The sequence below is a fragment of the Calidris pugnax genome, unplaced genomic scaffold, assembly GCF_001431845.1.
Source record: "Calidris pugnax isolate Ruff unplaced genomic scaffold, ASM143184v1 scaffold42, whole genome shotgun sequence".
In the NCBI taxonomy this organism is placed as follows: domain Eukaryota; kingdom Metazoa; phylum Chordata; class Aves; order Charadriiformes; family Scolopacidae; genus Calidris; species Calidris pugnax.
The window spans coordinates 595,144-623,048 of record NW_015090920.1 but is presented as its reverse complement, the minus strand read 5'-3'; the positions used below and the strand labels follow the sequence as shown (position 1 = coordinate 623,048).

Sequence of the window (27,905 nt, the reverse complement as noted above, 5' to 3'; positions counted from 1 at the left end):
ATAAATACTTCAAGGGAGGGTGTCAGGAGGATGGGGCTGGTCTTTTTTCAGTGGTGCCCAGGGACAGGACAAGAGGAAATGGGCACAAACTTGAGTATAAGAAGTTCCACCTAAAGATGAGGAGGAACTTCTTTGGGGTGAGGGTGGCAGAGCCCTGGCAGAGGCTGCCCAGGGAGGTGGTGGAGTCTCCTTCTCTGGAGACGTTCAAACCCCACCTGGACAAGATCCTGTGCAACCTGCTCTAGGTAGACCCACTCTGGTGGGGAGGTTGGACTAGATGATCTCCAGAGGTCCCTTCCAACCCCATATGATTCTATGATTCTGATTCTATGAAAAGGACCAGCCCGGTCAGTGGGTACCAGCCGGTACCTGTGTGCCTTTGGGATGTGTTAATCCATTTGTTGATCTGTCAGCACACGGTGGGCTGGAACAGAAGTTATTTCTGCAGTAGTCCAGCTGCCTAAGAAGGAGGGTTTGCAGATGACTGCTGCCAGATGTCTTTCAAGGAATTCATAGTTAAATCCTTCATTAGAGGAGAAATCGTGTCCTTTTGTGTAAATTAAGTTTATTTACTCTGCATATACCAGTTGCAGAACAGATGAATCTGAATATCAAACAGGCCATTTCCTCTCTCAGAAGCCTCCATCCAAGGGCTGAAACCTAATTTTCTGGGAGTGATTCTGCATGAGAAGTGAGTCATCGGAGTCTGTGCAGAGAGAGGAACAGACTCCCCTGCCACAGCTGGCAGTCAGGAACTCCCTCCGACAGGAGGGAGGCCCATCATTTCTCACAGGCAGACTAGCAGGTATAGACAGGTGTGGTGGTTTCAGCCGAAATCACCGCAACCGAACCAACAGATGGCCCTTCCCCCCCCCTCCGAAAGAGGAGAGGAAGAGATAAGGAGATTGAAAAGTTTAGAATTAACTAAACTACTTTAATCAAAAATAATATTAAAATAAAAGAGAAGAAAATAATGAAATAGATACAACATATATACAAAACCGTATCAAGCTCCCAGGATGACAGTCCCGTCACCAGCAGGCACTGGGGAAGTCCCAGACTGGACTCGGTGATGGACAGGAGCAGGATTCCAGCTCTGGAGTCAGGAACACATGGGGATCAAAGGCAGATGAACAGACAGGGTCCTCTTCGGACGTCGGCCATTGCAGGAAGAGAGTTGACCCTTTGATCCCTCAGCTTTTACACTGAGCATGGGGCAGATGGGATGGAACACCCTGTTGGTCAGGTTTGGGTCACCTGTCCTGGCCGTTCCTCCCCACAGATGTGACCCCTCTACGTTTTTCCGTTTCCAACCCTCTAAGGGGCAAATAACGAAAATTGGCTGCCCTTGGTTGTTTTAGCAATAAGTATAAGCAAGGGCCTCTCTGCACACCATTCCCTGGCATGTAGCACAAACATTGGTCTGATCACTCTGAGAAGGAACAGTTTTCTCCACAATATGCCGTTAATTTCAGAGAGTTAGAAAAGGCCTAACTAAAATGCAAAGTTACAGAACACAAAATTGATACGGTTTTACCTCAAACCGGGACAACAGGAAGGACTTTTTCTTAAGCGTTGCCCCTGAAGTGTCACGGAGGTTGACACGGGTGAGATTTGAGTTGTCTCCCCCAGGTGTGACCAGCACAGATCTCACTACAGCCTGGTTCTTGTACGATGGACCCTGCTTCCCAGGCGGAGGATGGATTTTAGCCTGGTTGGAGGAGCTTCCTCCCATTGCCAGGTCACTTCTTTCTCCATCTGTGGGTGCTGTAGCAGCTCCAAAGGCATAAGCTGCGGAGTAATTTTTAGGCGAGACACCAAAGGGTGTCCTTTGGTCATTCAGCTCACTTCTCATGTTCATTAATTTTGAACAAGGTGTTTTCTGCTCAAAAAAAACCCTCAGCTTCTTCTGGGCAGTCAAGCGTTGTTCTTTGTGCTACAATGCTGTGTAGTCACAGAGTAATTTGTAATGCTGGGCATTGTATTTAATCATTGGGCATCAGCTGGCATTGTATTTAATATACAGGGAACATGGGGAGATTTCACTCGATATTGCCCGTCTGTCCATGGCAAGACGATCTCTTACACAGATCTGCAAAAATTAACTTGTAGTAAGTTTTAGTCTCTTTCCCTGATTAATTAGCCATAATCAGCTTGGATTTTTCTTTTCTCTGTGAGATTTTATTACTGAATAAAGAGTTACTGTGTAGTTCTTCTGGGTATATTCGTGCTTACAACTTCAAAATGTGGCATGTGTGATGGAAACCACATTCCTGTTCATCTTGTTATCAATAAATGTTTTTACAGCAGAATACTCATAGAAAGAAACACAGAGAACACAGTTCCAGGGAATTATCTTAAAAAAAAATGAACATTCAAAGTAACTTTTATCCAATATGTTTTCTTGACAGCTTGAAAAGTGCCAGGGGAAGCGTGCTAGCAAAGGAAGCGCTGCCCTAGAGATTAGATCATGCTGCTTTCTCCAGAGCTGTACAATAGATTATTTTTTTTTTTCTGTAAAGTGTTGAACAAATTATTTACCTTTTAGGTACTCCTGTTATTTTATTCAGAATTTAAAGATGCTATATCTCTGAGCATCGAGATGTTTTGAAGATTAATTCTTCGAAGGGAAGTGAAAAGTGCACTGCAAGTGCAACACATGGTTAGGTCTCACCTAAACATCATCTTGCAAGTACTTTAATTTGCTCTCTTTCGTTCTTCATTCTAAAAACCTAAGCAGACGCTGGTAGGTAGGAGAGCACTTCTCCTCCTGCATCTGCACGTAGGAGCAGTGGGACCCCCAAACTGCCTCACCTGGAGTCTTGTGTGCAGGTCTGGAGCCCTCAATATAGGAAGGACATGGACCTGATGGAGAGGGTCCAGAGGAGGGCCACAAGGATGATCAGGGGGATGGAGCACCTCTGCTACGAGGACAGGTTGAGGGAGCTGGGGTTGTTCAGCCTGGAGAAGAGGAGGCTCCAGGGAGACCTAATAGCAGCCTTCCAGTACCTGAAGGGGCCTACAGGAAGGCTGGGGAGAGCCTGTTTAGAAAGGCCTGCAGTGACAGGACGAGGGGCAATGGCTTCAAGCTGGAGGGGAACAGATTTAGACTGGAGATGAGGAGAGGGTTCTTCACTGTGAGGGTGGTGGAGCACTGGAACAGGTTGCCCAGGGAGGCGGTTGAGGCCCCATCCCTGGAGATATTCAAGGTGAGGCTCGACGAGGCCCTGGGCAACCTGGTCTGGTTGGGGGTGTCCCTGCTGACTGCGGGGGGGGCGGACTAGATGGCCTTTGGAGGTCCCTTCCGGCCTGGACAACTCTATGACTCTATGATTGTATGATTCTGTGTTGTGCTGGCAGATCGACCACAGCATCCAGTAAAAGCTGAGGCTGTTCTGTATGGTTCTGTTCAGTATGGCTGCTGGGTATACTATAAAATAATTGTAGAAATAATCTTAAAGTGCTGTGTCAGGCTTAGCTGGGATTTCTGCTTAGCTCTTGGGAGTGCAGCTGTGCCCCTACAGTGTGTGTGTCACTTAAAAACACCCTGCTCCTGAGGACAGCTTCTCTCCCCACATGGTCAATGCCTCGGATAAAGCATCAGAGAGTTTGTGTTCCTATCAGAAAACTTAATTTCTAGAAATTCCATGGCAGACCTTACAAGAGCTGTCTCTCTCACAATCTTTCTGATACTTGCCAGTTGAAGCTGTGCCGCTGATACTGAGAGAGTCTTTCTAAGATACCAGAGTCACTTTCCGAAAAAATAGGTCAGGTTTTGGCAACTTCTACACACAGCATGCTTTGGGATCCTGGAGTTCCCACTATATTTGGAGTAGGAGGTCTTGGTGATGAATTTAGTCATATTACTGGCAAATATTTATCTCTTGCTGACTTCTATTTTATCATCTAATTTTTATTCCTGTTCTTACAAAAATATCTCCTGGCATATATGCTGCATGGTTTAGGGACAGTTGCTTGCTGTGTCTGTCTTCAGCACACATTAAAAAAAAATAGTCCATAACCACCATATGGAAATAACCATAATGAATCATAACCTGTCAGAGAATGAGTGAACCTTTTTTGGGTTTATAAAATTAGTCTAAGCATAAGACAGAATTTTAAAGAGTCCATCAAAAGAACATAACTTATTATTCAATAATCTTGGAGCTTTCGACATTCCTAGAGATTCTTGTTAAACTTTAGGGAAATCTTTTGGGCTCATTTCCAGCTGACGTTAGCACACTCTTCTGTTTTTCTGTGAGGACATCAGAAAGTTGTACCCACTTTTATACAGTGGCCTCAGTTGACAGTGCACATAGTGGTTATGAACAGTAAACTGTTCAAAGGAACCGATGGCAGTTAAATTCCTGTCTCCTGTTTTGTCAGCAGCAGGTATTTGCATGTCATCATTAGGTCCTTATCCCAAGCTTATGACTTTTTCCTGGGTCAGGCTTTGTGCTTCTTGAGAGGGCCGGTGATTAACCGAAGGATAGATGTTGTCTCTTCATTATTAGCCAGCGTCTGCTGAGTGTGTGGCTTTGTTGGTTATAAATTGCCAGTGTCCAGGTTGTCATTGATGGATTTTTGTTGCCATTGTCAGAGTTTGAATCCTTCCACTGTTGTACAGAGATTTGCCAAAATTCATGTCCCAAAATCAGAAGTGCCTGCTGGTTAATTCTCATGTTTGTAATGCACTGTCATGACTTCATTATATGAAGTTTTTATTTCATTCCTACCAAGTGTCCATTCCTATTCAAGTGTCTTGAATAACTTTTTCTGGTTAATTACAAGTTATTTATTTCTTACTTTTACGGATATTTCTTAATAAGTGGTTTGTAGATACTTCAGGGATATGTTTTCAATGATCAGCCACTTAAGAAATGCTAATACTTTGAGCTGTCACCATCATACACCTGTGCATGTCTGAAGTTGTTCTGCAGCCCGGAACAGCCCAGGAACAAGGTGCTAACATGCGCATGTAGAAATGGATCCTTGAAGCATGTGTGTGCACAGAGACACGTGTGCACATCCGTGAACTCACAAAGAAAGCCAACACAAGTGGCATCTCCACAGCATGATTCATCTTATCCTAGAAGAGGCTCCAAAGATAGCTCAGATGAATCACCTACTGGCAGTTGGTCCTGGCCTAAAAAGATCATGTGGTAACTAGTTCAGATTTAATTATCCAACTGCTTTCTTAAAGTGCATCGTAGGAGCACATCTGTCAGTTGTTCTCAGATCAAATGAGGAGCTGGGGACAAAACTGCTGGTATAAGGAGTTGAAGCTCATTGGTTTGAAATGGCCCTGAAACCACTTAAGACCATGACTAGCTGAGACGAAAGTCTTTGATAGGCTCTCTTTGACTAGCCCAGTGCTTTACTTGTGAGTGAGAAGATACAAGAAACAATAAATAAACTTCCTTTAAGATAACAGCTACTGTTGGAGTTATGTGTATTATCCCCCCTTGACACATCTGCCTGATGGAGAGCATTGATGTCTGCTGCTTCCTCGTTCATACGGTCACAAAATCACAGAATGATGCGGGGTTGGAAGGGACCTCTGGAGATCATCTAGTCCAACCCCCTGCCAGAGCAGGGCCACCCAGAGCAGGTTGCACAGGAACGTGTCCAGGTGGGTTTGAATGAGAAGACTGAAGAAGGAGACTCCACCACCTCCCTGGGCAGCCTCTGCCAGGGCTCTGTGTTGTGTAATTTATTGGGACTGAAGAATTCCTGGTAATTCTTCTAAGGAGTGGACCCACTCATGTTGTACGTGAGAAAACAGTTGTTGAGCTTATTACTGGTATCAGGGTTTCTGTGGATTTCTTCTGTGTGGGAAGTTGCCCAAGTGTAAATGTAGAGGGAAGGAGCAGCCATCTTCACCCATCAGAGACAGATCTGTGATTGGGAGGAGGCTCACCTCCTCAGTGGTCCTCTTCAGGGTTTCAAAGAAATGGCAAGTAGACACAAGACAATCTTCTCTTTGTACAGGATCTATCTGTGAAAAAGTACAGACCTGCCCAAATTAGGTGTAAATGCATTCTGGGATCATTCTGTGCTCGTGAATGAAAAGGGGAAATATGGACCGTATTATCAACTTGTATCTGTCTGTGGCATATATGAAATAAAACAAAGCTGAAATGAATTTTCTTCTCACTCTTAGCTTGATCTGCCCCTCTGCAAGGTGTGGGGAGTTACACAACACTAAGCACTGCTCGTGCTCTGCAGGTAACTGGTGTTTGATGGCCCTTCCTTGAGGAAAGCTGCATTTGAATTAGAAATTTCAGAGATATTTAAAGGACTAAAGAATTAAGCTGGTAGTTCATTAGTGGCACACTTCTGCGTGACTTAATACTGAGCTGATATCCCAAAACAGTGCTAAGAGGCACAGTGTTCCTGGAGATGGTTGATCTCAGAAGAGATGTGTAACCAATGTCTTGAACTGATGACTCCTGCTGCTTTAGATGAGCAAGATCGTCATATCCTGAGACTTAGCTCTGTATTAGGTAATTGTTTTTTCTGCATATGTCAATTAGCACACAGGTTTTATTGAACTTAATTCTTGATTTATTTTCTAAACTGCTAAAACATGACTTTGTGTTATTAAACAAGTGATGTTATGATGAAATGATGTGTGTGCATAATACATACTTGCTCAGTGGATATTTGCATCCTTTCATGTTAGTATCTATGCCCAAAGAGACGTTATTTTTACCTGTGATCAAATTTGAAGTTTATGGCATTAGGCAAGACTTTGCTTGATTTTTATTTTCTTGAACTCATAATTTCAGAGGAAAGCTCTTTACAGTTGAAGATTTGAAAATAGTGCCCTGTGATGGCATGTACAGTATGTAAGACAAGTGCAGCCTCAATGTTTTTTTCTCTGCTGGATCAATACTGTATGTCTCAAATCTTAGTAGTAATGAAGGACATAGAGGAGTGGATTTCTTGTGGCCAATCTCTGGTTTTTGTTTATTTATTTTTTCCACATCTTCCTATGAAAAAAGCCTGTGTGAGATGACATTGCAAGAGACAAGGAGTGAGAAGCCTTCTTGAGAAGGGATACTGAGTGCGTCTTTTGTGGTCCCACCAAATCATTTCTCTGCTTCCCTGCACTAAGTGTAATAATTTGTCAAGTCTGGGTAAAATTATAATATATGTTTTGTCAGTTTCGTTTTAGTGTGTGTTTCGGATATTTGCACTCAACTGCACTGAAGCAATTTCTTTTCTGTAAAGGTATAACTTGCATACTGTAAATCTGACTTTTTTTTTTTTTTTCCCCTAATTCATCTGCTTCTCTGCGTTCACTGCTAGTCTTCACTGTACAGGCAGAAGAATGTGATTTCAACCCAGTTAGTATGGCTGAAAAAAAGAATGTAGAATAATCCTTTTTTTGTTGTTAGAATCATAGAATCATCTAGGTTGGAAGCGACCTTTAAGATCATCTAGGCCAACCATCAACCTAACTCTGATTTTAAAAAAAAAGAAGAAAACCATACAAAAAAACCCCCCGCATTGCTAAACTATTGTGTGGTTTCACAGAACTTCACCATGAATAAGAAAGTGGAATCATTAATCCATGCAAAAATGTTACAAGCAACTCTGAAAACACAGCTTGATGGCCTTTTAATACACCCTGTAAACAACACGTTCTGGGTGGTGTGCCTTCAGCGGGGAGAGAGATGAGATTTCTTTCAAGTGGGAATGGCACCGGGGAAGGGCAAGATACTTAAGTTAATTGTGCTGGCACCAGCATCTTAGTGACAGGGAAGGGGAGGAGGAACAGACTCTACAAAATGGGGTCTGAGGCTGAGGTGGATTTCAAACTGTGAAATCTGTTTGAAGTGTAGCAGAAGTTCAAACTATGAGTAAAGGAAGGGAGGCAAAAGTAGGGGAGAGAAAGAATAAGACAGGCCTAAAAAGATTAAGTGCTCTGAAAAAAAATAAGAGCTCTTACATTGCACAAGGGGTGATTTGAACTCACATCTCTCTCTTCCACAGTCAGGACACCTTTCTAACACGGTAACTGCTGACGAGAGAGCATCACAGTGTTTTGCTCAAGTACTTAAGCATCATTATTATGTTGGGATAAAGACTTAGTAGCTGTGCATTACACAAAAAGCTTAAATATGGCACTGATTTTATGCTTTTATAGAGCAAGACACTAAACTTTTGTAGACGGATGTGCTGCAGTTGTGGCTCTGCAGCCCAGAGGAAAGGTACCTGTATGGAGCATGCGCCGTGTTACACACAAATACATTTCCTGAGCTGGATTTCAGGTTTCCAGCAGCAGCTGGTTCAGAGCTTCGTGGAAACAACTCTTTCTGTTGAAAAAGCCCTGCACCTAAATGAGGCTGCAGCCTTTATGTTGAAAAGCTGATGTGCCTGTAAAACAATACACCCTTAGAGCAGAAAACTGCCGTTCAAGATTATTGCTGCAAAAGACCAGCTTGGATACTAACAGCAGAAAATGGTAGCTGTACCGGAGTATTTAAAAAGCAGTATCTTCATTATTGACTTGTTGCAATTACTTGATTTCCCCTCTTTAGGAAAACTAATGTTAGTTCTTTGTGAAGAGAGAATTAAGTAGTGCACCCAATGTGGTTTGGTGGCCAAACAATGGCTCGGTGTTTTAAAGCTGAGGCTTCTCAGTGGTGGTGGTGGTACTAGTCATGTAAAATACATCGGTGACATAAGGGTGTATTCCAGCCATCCTGGCTTTGAGCCAAACAAGAGCAGAGGATATAACGGGACAGTCCTGGATAAAAGAATTGACATTTGTAATCTGTATCTTCCTCAACACAGTATATTGCTTGTTATCAAGGCTTTAGAGGTAATGCAACTATGGGGTGGGACTCAGAATGATGAACTGGGTCTGCTACCTGCTCTGGTTCTGACAGCACCACATAGGGGATTTTTCAAATTCTGTGGAACACCTTTTGTAAATGCTTAGGAGTTAAATTCTAATGGTAGCCCCTCGTGTTGTAACATCCAGCCACCTCGATGGATTTGTCTGTCTAAACGTCTGTGGAAAACAAGCCAACACACTGTTTCACCTAATATTGATAAGACTTTTAAAGCACATAGGAGTTTCCTCTTAATATCTTTATGATCTTTGGAATCTGGTTTGCCATATATTACATAATAGGGCCATAACAGAAGTTCCATACCATACTATTATAGCAGTTCCTTGTGTCAATTACTGGTATGTCTCAATTTTTTTTTAATTATTTTTATATGTAAGTGAAGTGTTTCAGCTTCTTTTTCACCATCTCTTATGATAGGATACTAAGAAATGCTATAGTAGTGACAATATGTTAATTTATTAGCTTAAGTCTTTTTTCTAGAAAGGAGTTTCTGTACTCAGTTTTGTCATGAAAGTCTTCAAAATACAGATCCTAAAATCTCAGGAATCATCTAATAATAAGCTAAGTTATATGATAGCCCAAATCTCTTTGATTTTAAGCTGGACACTGTTTTTTTTGTGATCTGGATGAAATGCTAAGAGTTGACAGGTTGTGTGTTCAGTTTAGTATCTGGGAAGCTCAGTGCAAGATAAAACAATTGGGTATTTCAGGATTTGATTGTCTGGCAAGCGAGGAGCCTGTAACTTCCTCAGTGCAGCCTAGTTTAGTGCTAGTTTTCTATTTTTGTTAGCTCTTGGGGTTTCCATCACTGTTGGCTCTGATAACGTCTCTTTAAATAGAGACCTTTCCAGGGTGCTCTTTTATAAGTTCGAGCTTTTCTCCTCACCACCCGCCTTGGTCTTAGCCTCTCTGGTTGATTTTCAGCTTCACAAAGTCCAACATCTTCATTTCATGGACATCTTTCCTCCTTCGTGATATAGGTATGTTTTAGACAATCTGTGCCATGAAAGATATAAGTTGAGTACAACAACAACGTTCTGTGTAGTTTCCATGGAGCAGGTCTATTCTGATGAGAAGGTACAGCATATATTCTGTAACAGTCACTTCAGAAATAATGTTGAGGGTTCTATAAATACAGAGTATTTGTCTCTGATAATCATACTGTGTGTTGTTCTTTTTGACATGAGTTTTTGCACGATCACTAAGAACTTGGTTCTCCAGACTACCTTAGTTTTGTGGTGAAAGAAAAAGGTGGCAGTGACTTGAGCTTAGGCTACATACTTCTTTTTTCATTGAAGTTGAACTAAGAGAGTGCTGTAAATTCTTGGTAAAGTTCTACCAAGAAGAGCAGGAGCAATACCAGGCATGTGGAGAATAAAGAAGCTTTTAAGAATTATAAACAAACAAACAAAACAACAGGGGGGAAAAAAAAAAAAACACTCTCCCAGCTCTTGTCTGCAAGCTCCGTCTTATACCTGCATCATCAGAAATAAGTTCCCAGCCAATATGCAGAAATTAATTGTCCCTATTTCCTCTCCACTAACACGTCTAGAAGAACATACGCTCAGCTGCTTAGCAAGCAGTATGGGCAGTTCAAAAATGTTCCAAGTTTCAAGTAGCTGTGTCTCTCTCTGTTCTTTGAATTGGTCACGTGAGTTGCAGCAGTTGCTAAGCCTTCAACATCGACTCTCTCTTGATATGAAAGGTTTCTTAATGAATCCCAGAGCTGGTAAGACATTATAATCTCATTAAAATCCAGTTGCTTCTTGGAGCCGACCTCCTTTATTTTGCGGTGCAAATATCAACCTGTGTTCTGACCGAGCTTTTTACAATTAGGTTTTCCCACTGGCCCAGTTGGAATGATCATAAAATGTTTCAGTGCTCAAACTGGCCTCACAGTTTCAGGGCAGTTTGAAACTTTTTGAATTTGAGGAGAAAGACCTAGGGGTCTTGGCGGACAGCAGGATGCCCATGAGCCAGCAATGTGCCCGTGTGGCCAAGAAGGCCAATGGCATCCTGGGGGGCATCAAGAAGAGCGTGACCAGCAGGTGGAGGGAGGTCATCCTGCCCCTCTGCTCTGCCCTGGGGAGGCCCCAGCTGGAGCACTGGGACCAGTTCTGGGCTCCCCAGTTCCAGAAGGACAGGGAACTGCTGGAGAGGGGACAGCAGAGGCTGCAAAGATGATGAGGGGCCTGGAGCATCTTTTTTAGGAGGAGAGGCTGAGGGACTTGGGTCTTTTGAGTCTGGAGAAGAGAAGGCTGAGGGGGGATCTGGTCAACGCCTATAAATACTTCAAGGGAGGGTGTCAAGAGGATGGGGCCGATTGTTTTTCAGTGGTGCCCAGTGACAGGACAAGAGGTAATGGGCACAAACTCGAAGAGAGGAAGTTCCACCTAAAGATGAGGAGGAACTTCTTTGCTGCTGTGAGGGTGGCAGAGCCCTGGCAGAGGCTGCCCAGGGAGGTGGCGGAGTCTCCTTCTCTGGAGACATTCAAACCCACCTGGAGACATCTGGATGCACAGAGTTCATGAGCATAGGCTTTGACTAGCAGAAGAGATGTTATGTTACATTAAAGTCAGGCATGATTTTAAGATTTAACAGCTAGGATAGACTTTCTTGACTCACTTGATGGTAGACGGATCCTCTGCTTGCCAGTGTCAGTATATAGAAGACAGACGTGTATGGATTTGAACCGTCTTTTAGTAGTGCATCAGTTTGTCAAGTCAGACTTCTATGCCTAAAGCAGCAGGGGTGAGTGTTGAATTAATATCAGGGTTGGGTGTTGATAATTTCTGTTTTGTTCTTAAACAAGGAGTTTCAATAGAAAAGAAAAATAGGAGAACAAGGTGGTTCATCTTGGTCTCTGATATTCTAGTATTCCCTACAACTTGCAGAGATGATTTCTGCTTAGGATTAAAAAGTCTGAATACAAATGCTGTAAAATGAAAGTTGATGGAGGAAATGCAGGTGGTTTTTTTCCAGAGAAATAGATTAAATATGTGCAGTTCATTTGCAGCATAGGGGAAAATTTATGAACACTAAGTGCAGTGGAAGAGTCATGAGTTCTGTCATAATCATTGGTGTTTTGCTTGTGAAGAAATAACAGTTGGAGACGTGATTGGGAAATATGAATTACATAGTCCTATCACACATCTGAATGGAGAAGAGCATGTCTGCTTCATTGCACATGGGGATGGCATGCACTTGTACATCGGGCTACACTTGGAAGATTTGTGTAAAACACAGATGCATACGCTTTCTGAGCTGCAAACAATTTGTATGGAATATCAGTTGTACAAAGATCAGCTCCTCTGCATTAAAGGCTGGTACAACTCTGAGGCTTCAGGAGGGGACAGTGGTGTTCAGTGCACATACACAGAAACATCATGACGGACAGGCGTAGATGGAGGAGAATTCCAGACCATATAGCAGTGAGAACTATTTGAAAGACAAGCTAAAAAAATTAAGAAAATAAAGTGAAAATTTTATTTGCCCTGGATGGGCTTTAAGGTCCCTTCCAACACAAACCATTCTATGATTGATTCCCGTGGGTAGCATCAACTCACCAGTCCCCAGGAAAGTCTTTTGCAGGTATTAAAAACCTTGCAGTACAGCGTAAGATCCCTTCCAACCTCAGCAATTCCACGGTTATATTGCTTAGCCATAGGGTTTAGTGATGTTTTGTCAGTGTTGGGTTGATGGTTGGACTGGGTGATCTGAAAGGTCCCTTCCAACCTGGACAATTCTATGATTCTATGAAAACAGGGGGCAGTAGAAAGAAAACAAAGGACTCCTCATGCAAGGTTTTCTAAAATTAATGTCTGAATATCAGCTCCTAGACCTTTTTTTTTTAAGTCTGTGGCTTGATTTTTTGGTGAGGTGATGAGTAGCCAAGAGTGCACCACATGGAAGTGCATTTAGTGTATTCATCAGAAACATTAAAAGGCTAGAATTTTACTATTTATCATTTGCCTGAAAAAAAAAAAAAAATTAGGATACAAATGTGAAGCATCCAAGCAGGAGAACGTTTCTGAAGAAAACTCAGTGGGTTCTGTTGTAATGCCAGTCTGCCTTTCACTATCTTTCAGTTCCCAAGCTGAGAGCAAGGGTTTCAGAACTGTAGCTAAGAAAAATGCACGAGGGAGTATGTAACTGTTTCACTTGGAAGCTGCTCCCCAAATTTTTTTTTGTTGGAATCTGAATATTCTTTTGAGTTTGGCCATGACATTCTCAGCTCAGAAAAATCAGATTAATCCTAGTTTTTGATATTCCTCCTGGGAGAAAATTCTCTTTTAAACAGTTGGTATGAATTTGATCCTTTCCCATGCCATTCTCAAGAATGCTGAAACTACTGTTTTCAAGAATTCCGTGATGCTTTTAAAAGGACAAGAAAATATTTCATTCAGAATTCAGACTGGGTACATTCAGGTAAGAGAAAGGTGTTGGGTTAGACAGGAAGAGACTACAAAGGAAAAACACCCCTGCCTTCCCTGCTGCTAAATGCAAAATGTCTGTGCATTCACATTTAATTGATGGCCGAGAAAAAGGGGGAGAGCTGTTGAGCCTGTTATTTCAGGAAACAATCAAGCTTAGATTTGAGTCACTGCCTCTTCATACTTCCCGGAGTGTGTGGTGCAGGGCTGTGTGAGCAAGAACACTCTGTGCCCTTCCTTTCTGTTCCCCTGAGGAGTGGATTCCCGCAGGAATTGGCCTCTCTTCTAGAAGGCTTTGCTCCTTCTGCAGTGCTGGAGAGGTGGTTTGAAGCCTCTTGTGCTCTTCCACTAACATAATACCCATTAGGATGGAGGTGAAGCAGGAGTACAAGTGTGGAGACCTGGAGTTGTCACAGAATGACAGAATCTTCATGGTTGGAAAGGACCTCTGAGATCACAGAGTCTAACCTCATACATACATACATACAAAAGACCCCCACAATCTCAGGCACTAGAGCATGCCCTCAAGTGCCACGTCTACACGTTTCTCAAATCCCTCCAGGGATGGTGACTCCACCACCTCCCTGGGCAGGCCCTTCCAGGGTCTGACCACCCTCTCAGCAAAGTCATTCTTCCCAAGATCTCATCTAAACCTCCCCTGCCCCAACTTCAGACCATTTCCTCTGCTCCTCTCGTTATTCCCTTGGGAGAAGAGGCCAACCCCCACCTCTCTGCACCCTCCTGTCAGGGAGCTGCAGAGGGCAAGGAGGTCTCCCCTCAGCCTCCTCTTCTCCAAACTCAACATGCCCACTTCCCTCAGTCCCTCGTAGGACTTGTTCTCCAGACCCCTCCCCAGCTTGGTGGCTCTCCTCTGGACACGCTCCAGCCCCTCAATGTCCTTCTTGTGGTGAGGGGCCCAGAACTGAACCCAGCCCTGGAGGTGAGGCCTCACCAGTGCCCAGTCCAGAGGCACCATCACTGCCCTGCTCCTGCTGGCCACGCTGCTCCTGACACAGGCCAGGATGCTGGTGGCCTTCTTGGCCACCTGGGCACACTGCTGGCTCCTGTTCAGCCGGCTGTCCACCAACACCCCCAGGGCCTTTTCTGCCAGGCAGCTCCAGCCACTCTGCCCCCAGCCTGGAGCGCTGCAGGGGGTTGGTGGGACCAAAAAGGCAGGACCCGGCACTTGGCCTTGCTGAACCTCATGTCGTTGGCCTTAGCCGATTGATCCAACCTGTCCAGGTCCCTCTGTAGAGCCTTCCTACCCTCAAGCAGATGAACACTCCCACCTAGTTTGGTGTCATCTGCAAACTTACTGAGGGCGCACTCAATTCCCTCATCCAGAGCATCGATAAAGACAAGACTGGCCCCAAAACTGAGCCCTGAGGGACATTACTAATGACCGCCACCAACATGATTTCGCCCTGTTAATCACAACTCTCTGGGCATGGCCCTCCAGCCAGTTTTTTACCCAGTGAAGAGTACAAGTTGGCAAGCCAAGTTTGATTTTGACCTTCTAGTGTTGGCCCATCCTTTAAAATAAAGGATAATGACACAGTGTGTTCCCTCCTAATCTAATCCTCCTCAGACCCGTCCAAGGCGGTGGGTTGCACCGTGTCAGTGCTAGCGTCGGCCGCCTTCTCCTTGGAGATTCACAGCAACACTTGGGTGTATTAAATGTCATTGCATGAATGTGACACATTGTGTTCCTGAAAATAAAAATGGAGTCATCCACACTTGTTCAAAGTACACTTATCTCTCCGCGCTTATTCTCTCCGTTGTGTTACAACAACTGCTGCAAAACTTCGCGTATCAAGCTGCAGATTAATGCAGGCCCCTGTGGTTCTTGGAAGGGCACGGGACTGTTTTTGTTTACCGATGACATTTATCCTCTCCTTTCCTTTTGGAAGCTGTCTGATGTGGAATGTGCTTACGGGACCTTCTTTTCATGCCCTGTGGGATGACAAAGACTCCGCTGTGCAGTGTCCGTGGCTGCTGGCTGGGTCAGTCCGGCAGGAGCTCGGCTGGGCAGGAAAGCCAAAGGGTTTCTAAGTGCAGTTATCTTCTCTTGCAGGAGGAGACCGAGAGCGGATGACAGCTAATCATGAGACGTACCTTCTCATGGCGGGCACGCAGAATGACATGGAGGATTGGGTGAAGTCCATCCGCAGGGTTATATGGGCGCCATTTGGAGGAGGTGAGTCAGTGAGGGAGCGTGCAGGGCTCCCAGATAGGCAAAGACATACAAGGGTTCTTCTGTCGTCTCTCAGTCACAGCCAGAGTGTTGAAGTGGAGGAGAATGGTCTAGATAGTTCAAAAAAATAAAAAAAACTGGAGTAAACCCTTTCTTTTCACTTGCAATGCAATTATCAGGCATGTTCCTGTGCAGAGGGCTCAATTAAAAGGCTTTAAACTGCCAGGAACCACTTTTCTTGGTGAGGATAGCATGTGGCAGTGCATCACCAAGGCGACGGGAAGTTTTTACAGAAGGCTGGTCTTCTGTGAAATCAGCTTTCCCGCGGGGAGAAGCAGGGTAATACCTTTAGTCACCAGCTAAAAGACCATCCGTGTGTTTCATAAATGCCTGTTACAAGAAGCTGTCAGCTTGTCCTGCAAGTGACAGCTAAGACCAGCAACAGTATTATATAAAATTATGCACTCCAATATAAACCTCAGAATATCAGCACTAGCAGTATAGGATAGATTCTTTTTCTTTTGATTGGCATACCCAATAATTTCAGTAGTACTGGATCAAAACTTATTGTCAGATGTCTAGTTGTCTTTTTTAAAAGCTCTCTTACACTGAATGGGCTGCAAATGATTATCATCATTTGCATCATTATTATTCTGGTAATAATGTCTATATTATTATAATACAAGTATGATTGATATACTTGCACAAAATGTCAGGATGTTAATCGGTCTCTTCCTTGGAGTGCTCAAATCTCCCAAGTTTGGGGACAGAAATATTTTTCCGCTATGAAAGAGCAACCGTGTTGCATCAGAAGCTTTTTGGTCTCGGCTGCAGGTTGCTGGAACAGTAAGTCAGGCTGGATCCTCTGTGCTGTTTCATGACCAAGAAGTGCAGGTATCACTGAAAACTGTGATGGCTGATTGCAAATGTCTTCTTCTCAAATGCCAGGTAGACTACAGGAGAGAGGATGGGAGGGACTGAAGGAAACTACCATTTAAAAAAAACTTTTCATGTAAGCCATGAAAAGTTCCTTTATGCTTTATTCAGGTGATGCAGTCCTTAGGAGAAGGCTTTGCCCTCGCTGGTGGGCTGCGCTGAGGGAGATGGTCAGCTAGGGCCTGTCTGGCACTTCTTCAAACATGACTGTCTTCTCCTTGGCTCCTTCCTGGGGAAATGTGCCCTGGGAAGATAATGATAAGCAGTCATCTCACTGGGATCTGGCCCCATATGTTAAAAAGCTGGCACAGTCCTAGATCTAGGCATGTAGGTCTTCCAGAACAATGTTTGAAAAAAACAAACCAAAAAAACAAACCCCCAAAAATGACAAAAAGTGAAAGGTTTGTCTTGAAAGGCGTGATCTACTGGCAGATTGATTTGTTTTGGGAGGGGGGCAGTGGGAGGAGTACAGTCTTCTGCTATGATGTTAGGTAAGAAATAGCATGGAAACGACCCATCCCCAGCCTCCTCTCTGTAAAGCAGGTCTCCAGTAGCAGCACAAGCTACTGTGGAAGTGATAAACTCGGGAGCATAACAGAACTGGATTTTTCAGAGTACCACTTTGTGGTTTTTTGCACTTGGCTTCCAGCACCACAGTATCTTTCTGCGGCAGACGATGAGGAAAGGCAGCCTTGCAGTTCTTCTGCAGGGGGAGAAGTGTCTGCATTTTACAGGCAGGAAGCTGAGATGAGGTGAAACTGCGTTCCTCGCCTAAGTCCATGCACAGAGCTAGGAATAGAAACCAAATCTCCCGAGCCCTGACTCTATGCTTTCTTCACCAGCCCCTCATTTGCTTTTATAGGGCAAGAGCTATTTCTGGTTTGCAGCTGGGAATCCTTCCAGCCACTGTGAGGATTCTCAGGACAGCATCATTGTTGTAGGAGTGTTTAAAGCCAATTACTGAGGGAAGCACCTCGCTGAAGACTTTGCATGCTGATTTGCATAAAACAAGAGTCAGGTGCAGTCCTTTAATTACTGTTTAAATTCACTTGTAGTTAAAACATTCCTAAGCACGTTCTTGTTGGTTTTGCTATTGGATTTCTTGAGCACAATACACTGACTCGGGGTTATTTGTACTGGGAAGCAAGCAGTTAATTCTCTGGAAAACGTGAGAACAGGTGGAACATGCAGAATGTTTGACCCTGATAAGAAGGCAAAAGCAGTATTGTGGGATGTGTCACCATTAAGAACTGTGTTCCTAGTATGTCCCCCATTTTATTAAACACTTGTTACTTAAGTTGGTAGTCTGAGCTATTTTAACAAGTCTTAATAAGCTCTATTAACTGTTCCGTAATTGTGTATGGCCAGGCACACTCACATTTTTATTTCCCCTTGCTGCATGGATGTTGCTACAGCTGCTGCAACAGCCTGACCCTTCTAGAGAAGGGCACTTCTGGCTGAAGTTGTCTAAGAGCTTGCCTTCATGAGCTGTAGCCACTGAAGTTAAAAATCTCTTCATCTGTTACACTAAGTTGCAGTCACCTGATGTTGAGTAGCCAGTAACAAGTAATTACCTGCAACACAAAATTATTCCAGACAGCTAATTAATCAAAACACCAGTTTTATATCAGCTTCCTAGATTTCGGTACTAGATGGTAAACTACAATAGTCTGGTGTCATACAAGTCAAGTGCTGCTTTGAGTTAACATATTTGAATTTTCTGGTTCTTTCAAGCATCGTAAGCAAACCCTGCGTGTGTGTGTGTGCGCAGTGGATGTGTCTGAGCCTTGGTGAGCCACTAATATTTAAAGTTCGTCTGGCAGTGGGAAAGGACTCCTGGTACCAGAGCATGGAGCTCTGCAAATGATTAACCATATCATTAAATTGTTATTTGTTAACCTGTGCTGGAAAGGGGCTGAGGGGCGGGGTGTCGGTAGGTGGGAATCTGCTAAGGTGATGAGGAACAGCTTGTTTTTTTGCACCGGCAGAATACGGTGACTGTGGAAAAAAATTCTGAAAGGGAAGAGACATGTAAATGAGCCGGGGCACGTAATGCCTGTTTGCGCACGAAATTCCTCTCCTGATTAGATTGAAAAGGCAATTTTTTTACAGGAGGGAAAGGCCTGGGCTTTAGTTGCAGAGCTGGCAACGGCAGGGGGAGGGAGGAGGCGAGAGGAAGGAGCGTTTTAGCAGGGGCAGCAACGTCAGGTCTGGCACCTCCTGCGGGAGCCCGGCTGGCTTTCCCAGCTGCCGCACACGCCAGCCGCCCCAAGTCAACTCAAAGTCACCCGGAGGAGCTGAGGGATCGGCGCTGCGGCAGCAGCTCCCTCCTCTCCATCGCTTCCCGGCACCTGCTGCGCACCGGGGGCTGCCGTCGCCCGGCCTGGGACCGGGAGCGGAGCATCTCCGGCTGGAAGCACCGACCGACTCCTCAGCAGCTTCCCCAGCATCCCGCCGACACGGATGCGCTGCGCCTGACGCACCGCTCCCGCCGCAGCTCCTGGCAGTTGGAAGGCAGTAAAGCGGGCGAGAAGCCCTTAAGAACATCAGGCAGGGAGCTGGGTGCATAAAAGGCCTTTTTGAAAGGAATATGTTATGGACAGAGAGCCTTTCGGACAAAGGGGCTGTTGTTTTTGCTTCTGGGTTGCAGAGATAAAGGGAGCCAGCAAGGAGTATTTTATCCCGGAGGATTCTTCAGTGGCCTTTTTGGTATTGTTCTTCTCTTTCCCCTTGCACACCGCAAAGCGCTGACCTTTTCCTGTGGAATTGGAGTCTCTGCCACTCAGCCCCCTGTTCCAGCTGGGAGGAAGAGGTCTTTCTCCCCTTCTGTCTGTGCAGGCACTTCTGTTTGAATGGAAGATAGATCTTTTTTGCTGAAACTCTTTTGTTGTGGCATTGCATAATAGACAGTTGTCTTGCTGCAGGAAATAAAAGAAACGAAAGGAAATAGAGAGTCGGAAGGAGATTGTTCCCCAAAGCAAAATTGAAGCAGGGAAAGAGAACATTGAAATCACTTCAAGCCCTACCCAAGCTCTAGAAGACCACAAATCTCCTAGCTCCAGAGGAAAATACACTATTATAGAAACTCCTCAGCAGTCAGTGAGGATGAGCAGTTGTGGTGTCTCGTCTGGATGCAGCTGGTAAAGGAAAGCTTTGGAGGGACCTGGGGTCTCTGGCCTGTATGATGCCTGAAGACAGAACTGATGGAGTCCGCAGCCCAGGTGCCTTAGCAGCAGCTCCTTTCATTCCTAAAACCACTTACAGGAGAATTAAGCGGTGTTTTAGTTTCCGTAAAGGTAGGTCCGTTCTGTCGCTGTGTTCTGCTTTGCTCGTGAAGCCGTGGTGTCTGAGGAGTCAGGGAGGCTGGGTGTGCAGGGGCAGAGGAGAGTGCCGAAACAAAGGTATTAAACAATGCAGATGCCAACATTCCACGAATGATTTATTTACTTCTTTGTGCATTTCTCAGTAGCTCGCCAGCTGATGCTGTTTCCTCTACATAATAGCCCTTGAACGGGCTGCCTGAATGACATGGCTTGAGACAAGATTATTGCTGAGCCTCTGAGCAAAAACCAGCGAGAGCAGTGGGGGAATGGGACTCGTGGTGCTGAGTTGCCTGTTCGTCTGGCAGAATATAAGGGAAAAGAGTTCAGGTTTGCATTCGGTCTGTGTGGGAGGAGAGGGGAGGAGAGACGGAGCAAAGCAACTTGATAAATGTGCATGTGTGCAGAAGACTAAGTGCTTGGATTCAGAGATTTGGGATGGATTGATGTGTGTAGCCCTGTAATGCACCCTCCTCTTGCAAGCACTGCATTGCTGCTTCATCCTGCAGCCAGCGTTTGCCTTTCCACCTGCTGCAGAGAGACGTTTAGAGCCAGTTTTCTTCTGCATTGCACATACTCCTGCTGAATCAGATCACGGCAGTACTGGGGGAGAGGAGGGCGAAAAAAGGGGCTGGCTTTCCAGATATGTCACTTGGAAGTGCTGGCAGGGAGACGCACGTCTGAGAGAGAGGTGGTAATAAGGTGCCACAGTGCTTGGGATGGCTGGGGAGAAACTGCTTCTGTGACGAGGACAAAAACTTTGTGTGGGGGGAGGGAATGTCCGGGCTGCTTTAAAAAAGGTGCTGGACAGAGAGATCCAAGTGAAAGGGCTGAATGGTGAGAAACGATCTTACACAGGGCTTCCTCCACGCTGCCATTTGTCCTTTTCCAAGGCCGTGCAGCTCTGTGCTGACCAGGCCCAGCCGTGGTGGAGTGGCGTCATTGCCTCTGAGGACAAGGTGATGTCTTGAAATGAGGGATCATCACCGGTGAGGGACTCACTGCAGGCATCAGCTACCATCCCTCAGCTGAGACAGCACTGGAAGCTGTTTGCCCCCTGCAGCCCCCCCTTCCCAAAGCCACCATTTCTCTTCACTGCTGGAGACCCGGCAGGAGGACACGGATGTGTGTGGCGTGTGCTAGTGCATTTCAGAGTGTCGGTGTGAATCGGAGCTGTCTGTGCCCCGTTTATACACTTAACTATTTGAGAAACGTTTGGAAGTTGAATAAAGGATTAACTAATAATTTTGCAGATTTGTCCCTGGGGTGCAGGCCTAGCTGCTCTGAGAAGAGTTTCCGCTGTTGATTCTTTCCCCATGTGGGCCCCCTACCATAAAAAAGACATTGAGGTGCTGGAGCGGGTCCAGAGAAGGGCGACAAAGATGGTGAGGGGTCTGGAGAATAAGTCTTATGAGGAGAGGCTGAGGGAGCTGGGGGTGTTCAGCCTGGAGAAGAGGAGGCTGAGGGGAGACCTTATTGCTCTCTACAACTCCCTGAAAGGAGGGTGTAGAGAGATGGGGGTCGGTCTCTTCTCTCAAGTCACAGGCGACAGGACAAGAGGAAATGGCCTCAAGTTGTGCCAGGGGAGGTTCAGGCTGGATATTAGGAAAAATTTTTTCACTGAAAGGGTTCTCAGGCATTGGAATGGGCTGCCCAGGGAGGTGGTTGAGGCCCCATCCCTGGAGGTGTTCAAAAGCCGGGTTGATGTAGTGCTGGGAGGTCTGGTTTAGTGATGATGCTCCTTATTTGTTGTGTGGGTGTCTATTTTTGTCAGTGAGGTTGACGGTTGGACAAGATGATCTTTAAGGTCCCTTCCAACCTAGAAGATTCTGTGATTCTGTGTTCTGACACAGCAACTCTTCGTGTCTAAAACTCCAAGTGAAGCTGCAGCGTTTGAGGCAGAAGACAGAATGATCGAGGCCACGCTGCTAATTTGCTTTCCTCCACATTTGTTTCAGTTGCTTTCTTATACATATATTCTGTTAAGAGCATCAGGACAAGGGCAGATCAGAGCTGCAGAATGCTGGGTCCAACATGTTTAACGAGGTCCATGTCACAGAATGACATGGCGTTGGAAGGGACCTCTGGAGATCATGTAGTCGAACCCCCCTGCGAAAGCAGGGCCACCCAGAGCAGGTCCCACAGGAACGTCTCCAGGTGGGTTTGAATGTCTCCAGAGAAGGAGACTCCACCACCTCCCTGGGCAGCCTCTGCCAGGGCTCTGACATCCTCAAAGTGAAGAAGTTCTCCTCATGTCCAGGTGGAACTTCTTACAGTCAAGTTTGTGCCCATTTCCTCTTGTCCTGTCCCTGGGCACCACTGAAGTCAACAGAAAAACAAACATTAACTTGACTTTCAGTCAAGCCTTTACTATTGGTTGCACAGGGAAATTGGGCTAACTGCACTTGTTTTACTAACTGGCATAGCAAATTATTATAACTTAATTCACAGATTGTACACCTAAGTAAAAAAAATAAAGGCAAAACTAGCCTTCTGCAAACCTAACCAGTAGCTGCATAAAGCAGATCAGTTAGTTCTAAGCTGTGCAACACAATTCAGAAAATAAAATCAGCAGGGAAAGCCACATGACATTTTATGTTTAGGCAGAGGCACATCATCATCTTCACTGATGATACAAGGTATAGAACCCTTCCTGGACATCCAGATCAAAGCTGCATTGTGAAAAATTGTATGTCGGACCTGCTTGGAGGTCATATCATAGAAGAAGTCAGTACTCAGAGGTCAGCGGCTGAACAGAGGCAAGAGCCAGGTGTCTTTAAAATCCAGTGGAGATGAGATACTCTACGGTACCATCACAGGAACCTCCTGAGAGCTCACGCGGGGTAGGTGAAGAAAGCAATAACTGAGGGTAACTTTGCTGGCGTGGAGTGGTGACAACATAGAATAACACGGTGAATTTGGGTGAGCAGAGATTTAGAGGAGGAGATGGCATTGGCTACAGCCAGAGAACTGGTGCAGTGATCAACTGTGTGATGTTTTTAAAATTGCCTTCTTTCCTTTCCAGCCTGTAGCTAGTTCTGCTCTTATTTCAGACTTGTTCTTTCTAAGCAGTAACCTCTGGTGTGCAGCTGTGCTAGACTCCAGGGCAGGAGTTTATTGTACCTTATCTACTGCTGGCATCACACTGTGTTGTAGGAGAAGGCATGAAGGGAAGAAAATCATAGAATTGTCTAGATTGGAAGGGACCTTTAATATCATCTAGTCCAACCATCAACCTGATCCTGTTTAAAAAAGCATCACTAAGTCATGTCACAAAGCACTTCAAAATGAGTCGGGTGGAAACAAAATTCTTCCACCCCTATTTTTGGTGGGATTCTTCCTCTCCTGTACATTACAAAATTCTGTAGAGAAGAAGAAAATACTCCCTGCCTTTGACTCAAAACAGCACTTGGTGCTGGAGAACACTGGAGCAGAAAGCTGGTAAGCAAGAATAATTTAAAACTCTGTTTATGTGGCCATGACAGTCACTTCTTCGTGTTATCCCAGGACCTTTGTTCCCAGCCCTGCTTCTGAAAGCCATTCACCTGACCTGTTACTTCCACTGTCCATGAATTATTATTATAGATTTAGACTGAACATTAGGAAAGAATTTTTCACAGAAAGAGTGGTCGGGCATTGGAACAGGCTGCCCAGGGAGGGGGTGGAGTCACCATCCCTGGATGTGTTTAAGGGCCATTTAGATGCAGTGCTGAGGGACATGGTGTAGGGGAGGACTTTGTAGAGTAGGGGAGATGGTTGGACTCGATGATCCCAGGGGTCTCTTCCAACCTCAATGATTCTATGATTCTATGATTATTGATGTAGAATTGAGAGCTCTTAAAATTCTCATCCAGATCCTAAGCCGGGAGCAGTTCCTTTGACCTTAACCGACCCTTTCTGCTCAGCATAGCCCACAGACTCAGAACTTGCTTTGGAAGGGTGGAGATCCTCTGCTGCACACCGGGAAGAGCACACGTACAGGCACGAGCCCTCTGGTCAAAGCGTCAGCCCTCCGTGCTTTATGCTGGCTGAAAATCATGCGACCATCGGAGTGGGTGGCTTGGGAAAAGCAGAAACCTTGGGGCTGGCTGGGTGCGTGTGCTGTGGTGGAGCCAGAGCAGCTGGTGGGCTTTTTCGGGCTATTCCTTGCAGAGCAAGGAGGCAGAACTGCTGCCGAGATCCTGCTCCTTTGTTTTTTTTCCTCACTGAATCAGAAGCTTGGAGTCAATAGACTTTGAGATGTGACCCCTGCCTGCGTTCGGCTAAGGAAATCATTGACTAATAGCATTCTTAGGTTTTAAAAACATACCCTGGCTCTGAATATGTACTTATTGAAAGTACCACAGTGCTTTCACAGCTCTTGAGCAGGCATACACAGAACTCGGATATAGCGCTGTAGCATCTTTCCTAAGCTTTATGGCTTTATCTGTTAGGCTTGGAAATCCAGTTTCTCAAAATGTTACAAAACTTCTGCCACGGGAATGTTCTAGTTAATGAGTAACCGCTCGGCATGCCCTTCACTGAGCATGTGATTTTCCTCTTTGATGTTATGCGTGATCTTGGCCTAATTGGATATAGCTTTAAAGACCTCTTTTAAGAGCCTCTCCGAAAAAGCAGTTCTGCTGATTAAATCTGATGACTGGTCAGAACTGGAACCCTGTACATTCCCGCGGGGAAGCCAAGCTGCTGCCATTCTGAGTCTCAAGGTTTCTTGGGTTTGATTGTTTGTTTCTCCTCTGGAACCCTATCCCAGGTCAGCACTTGTGCATCTCTGCTTTTTTTTTTTTTTTTTTTTTTTTTTTGCAGAGAAATTGAGATTTAAGAGGAGAACTTGGGTTTGGATTACGACATGAGTTATGAGGGCTTTTATTTCCTTCTCTACAGAAGTGTTCTTGTTTAGTTACTGTAGTGGAAATTTACTTTTAAAAACCATCATGTGAAATTTTCTCTGTGGTTTTGATTATGTTGTAGTCTCCATAACTTGGACTGTCTTTTCCTTGCTTTTCTGTAAAGAAGATGCTAGTAGTTACCAGGTGTAGTTTATAGTGTTCCCCATTGTCTGCCTCTGCCAACCACTGTGTAATTGTATGTTTGCAACAACAATTTGTCACAGCATTGCCTTTGCTTCATAATAGTCAACATCTTAGTCTTTATAAACAATTAATCTGCAGTATCTCTGTAGTCATCAGTTGCAACATAAGAGGGGATATAAGCATTAGTAAGTGACGGTGGAAGAAGATACACCTTACAGGGCATTTTATTCCAAAACAGTGTAAAACCCAACAGACATCAGAAAGATGGAAGGTATAAGTCATGACAAGATGACGTGGAAGCAGAGTTGTCATGTTTTTGCCACTTCTGCTCCTGGCAACAGAGTGCTTTTTCCATAAGGTATCAGCAAGTCTGTAACTTCAAGTCAATATTTATTCAGGCTTATCATGACTGATTCCTTCCATGGCCAAGTGCTGCCTGGTGCAGTGTTCTGCATTCATCGGGTGAAGGGAGGACTTCCTTTGGAGAAATTTGGCCTGGTGTTTGAAACCAAACCTGTCAAGATGAATTCTAAAGCCAAACAATTTGGAGAACGCAGAGTGTAGTAAATGGTGACTCCAGAAGCACTTCAGGGTGTGATGTGGTGATCTTCCATGAGACTTAAGTCTTAACCTTAGGTTATTACACGGTTGTCAGAATTGCCACACTAGCTGTCAGCTTCCCAAATCTGAAGTGTGGAGATCCTTGTGCTGGCGAGGTAGATATGGTACTGTCACCATTCGTGTAGATGGGGAGACAAGTCCCGGAGGCTTTATCTGGTGAGGATGGTGGGGCACACACCTACACCTCTGGCTGTGAAGTATATACATGGCCAGACTCAATACAACCCTGTTCTGAGGATTGTGTAGGACCTGTACCCAACCTGTCAAGTCTGAGGCAACTAATGTAGTTATTCTGTCTCTCCTTCAGGCATTCCGAGCTATACGTGTGTAAAGTATCTCAATAAAAGTCCCTTAATTTACAGTGAACCTTACTGCAGTCAGTAGTAGAAACAATTCACTGTTTACAGTTAAGGGACCAGAACTGGGAAATTTTAGGCTCCAATCTGATATTTTTTTGTCTTGACACTGGTTAGTTCTCCATCATATCAGGTCTTATTTTTCCTCAGATATAGGTTTTCTAAGGTTTTCGTCGTTCAGTGCCTGTAATTCGCTGATACAATACAAAAACAAGTTTGTAATATCCATTTAATATATATATATTTTAAAAAAATTATATGGGTGGTTGCTCCCACTGCACAAAAAGACCCTTATTCTGATTTTATTCATTATCTTTTAGACATGGTTTGAAAGCCAATTCTAAAATGAAAAAAAAAAAAAAAAAAAAAAAAAAAAAAAAAAAGGCAAAAATGTACTAATTGAGAGTGATGTGTTTTGACAGCAGTGTCATTACTAATGAGAGTTTCAGAGCAGTCTGGTAGGTTCAAGAACTTACTCTTTCCTCTGCAAACGTAAGCTGCAATATGCACGTTACTGGTTAAAGAATGTTAGCATGGAAAGAAGGAAATATAGCCAGTAGGACAAGGCTTGTTCAGCCAGGAGAAGGGAGAATTTGGGGGGACACTGAACAGTAACCTTCTTGAATATTATTTGGGAATAATAATTCCCAAATTCCCATAACCACAGATTCCTTAACTGAGTTTCAGTGGACCTTTCTCCTGAAGTCCACTCCTTTCAGAAGGAGAGTCTAGAAAATGGAGGGACTTGAAGATTTCCTGTATGTTGACCAGTAGCAACCGTTAACTCAGAGAAATACAAGAAACCCAAATTAATTTCATACTATTGCCATCCCCATAGGCAGTTTTCAGGAGTTTGGGAAGGTCTGTAAGATTTAAGAAAACATAGTTTAACTCCTCTGTCAGCATGAAGAGGCTGAGTTTTGTGGACACCAAATATTCCTCATCACTCCATACTCTGCTAAGCTTGACTCACTCTGAAATTTCAAAAATTCCTTTTTTAATTGCTAATTGTTGGGGTTTGGGTTTTGTACAACATGAAAAAGAGTGAGCTAACAAAGTCACTGTGTGATGTTCAGTCTCCTTACCTACTGTTGCTTTTGGCATTCACAAGCGTGGGTACCATGGAAATCACACAGCATGCTGCTCTGCATCTCACAATAGAATCATAGAATCATGGAATTGTTCAGGTTGGAAAAGACCCTTGGGATCATCGAGTCCACCCGTCAACCCTACTCCCCCAACACCACATCTAAATGACTCTTAAACTCATTCAAGGATGGTGACTCAACCACCTCCCTGGGCAGCCTATTCCAATCTCTGACTACTCTTTCTGTGAAAAATTTCTTCCTAATTTCCAGTCTAAACCTACTCTGTTGCAGTTTGAATCCATTCCCTCTTGTTCTATCATAATTGCTCGTGAGAAGAGACCAGCACCAACCTCTCTACAAGGGCCTTTCAAGTAGTTGTGGAGAGTGATGATGAGGTCTCGCCTCAGCCTCCTCTTCCTCAAACTAAACAGTCCCAGCTCCTTCAATCGCTCTTCAGAAGATTTATTCTCCAGGCTCTTCACCAGCTTCGTTGCCCTCCTCTGCACTCGCTCCAGCACCTCAATATCTCTCTTGTATTGAGGTGCCCAAAACTGGACACAGTACTCCAGGTGTGGCCTCACCAGTGCTAAGCACAGGGGGACAATCACCTCCCTACTTCTGCTGGTCACACTATTTCTAATCCAAGCCAGGATGCCATTGGCTTTCTTGGCCACCTGGGCACACTGCTGGCTCATTGGCTCATATTCAGCCACTTGTCAATGAGAACCCCCAGGTCCTTTTCTGCCAGGCAGCTCCAGACACACTTCCCCCAGCCTGTACCAATGCAGGGGGTTGGCGTGGCCCAAGTTCAGGACCTGGCTCTTGGTCTTGTTGAAGCTCATAGCATTAATATTGGCCCATCGATCCAACCTATCTAAGTCTCTCTGTAGAGCCTCCCTGTCCTCATGCAGATCAACACTCCTGCTTAACTGGGTGTCATCTGGGAACTTACTGATGACACACTCTGTGTCCTTATCAAGATCATCAATGAAAATGTTAAACAGAAATGGTCCCAACACTAACCCCTGGGGAACACCAGTTGTGACCAGCCACCAGC

At 44.7% G+C, this 27,905-nt stretch overlaps 1 protein-coding gene across 5 annotated transcripts in view; it reads left to right on the top strand.

Annotated features, from left to right (window-relative positions):
* Window positions 1–27,905, top strand: part of ARHGAP24 (Rho GTPase activating protein 24) — a 241,261-nt gene that overhangs the window by 188,601 nt on the left and 24,755 nt on the right. For 4 of the 5 annotated variants that reach the window (XM_014950098.1, XM_014950100.1, XM_014950101.1 and 1 more), the window contains one exon: window positions 15,375–15,497. In XM_014950098.1, coding sequence (XP_014805584.1) covers window positions 15,375–15,497 — 123 coding nt within the window. Of the gene's footprint in view, window positions 1–15,374; window positions 15,498–18,575; window positions 19,727–27,905 lie in introns of those variants that run through there. The other variant, XM_014950099.1, reaches the window with a different exon arrangement.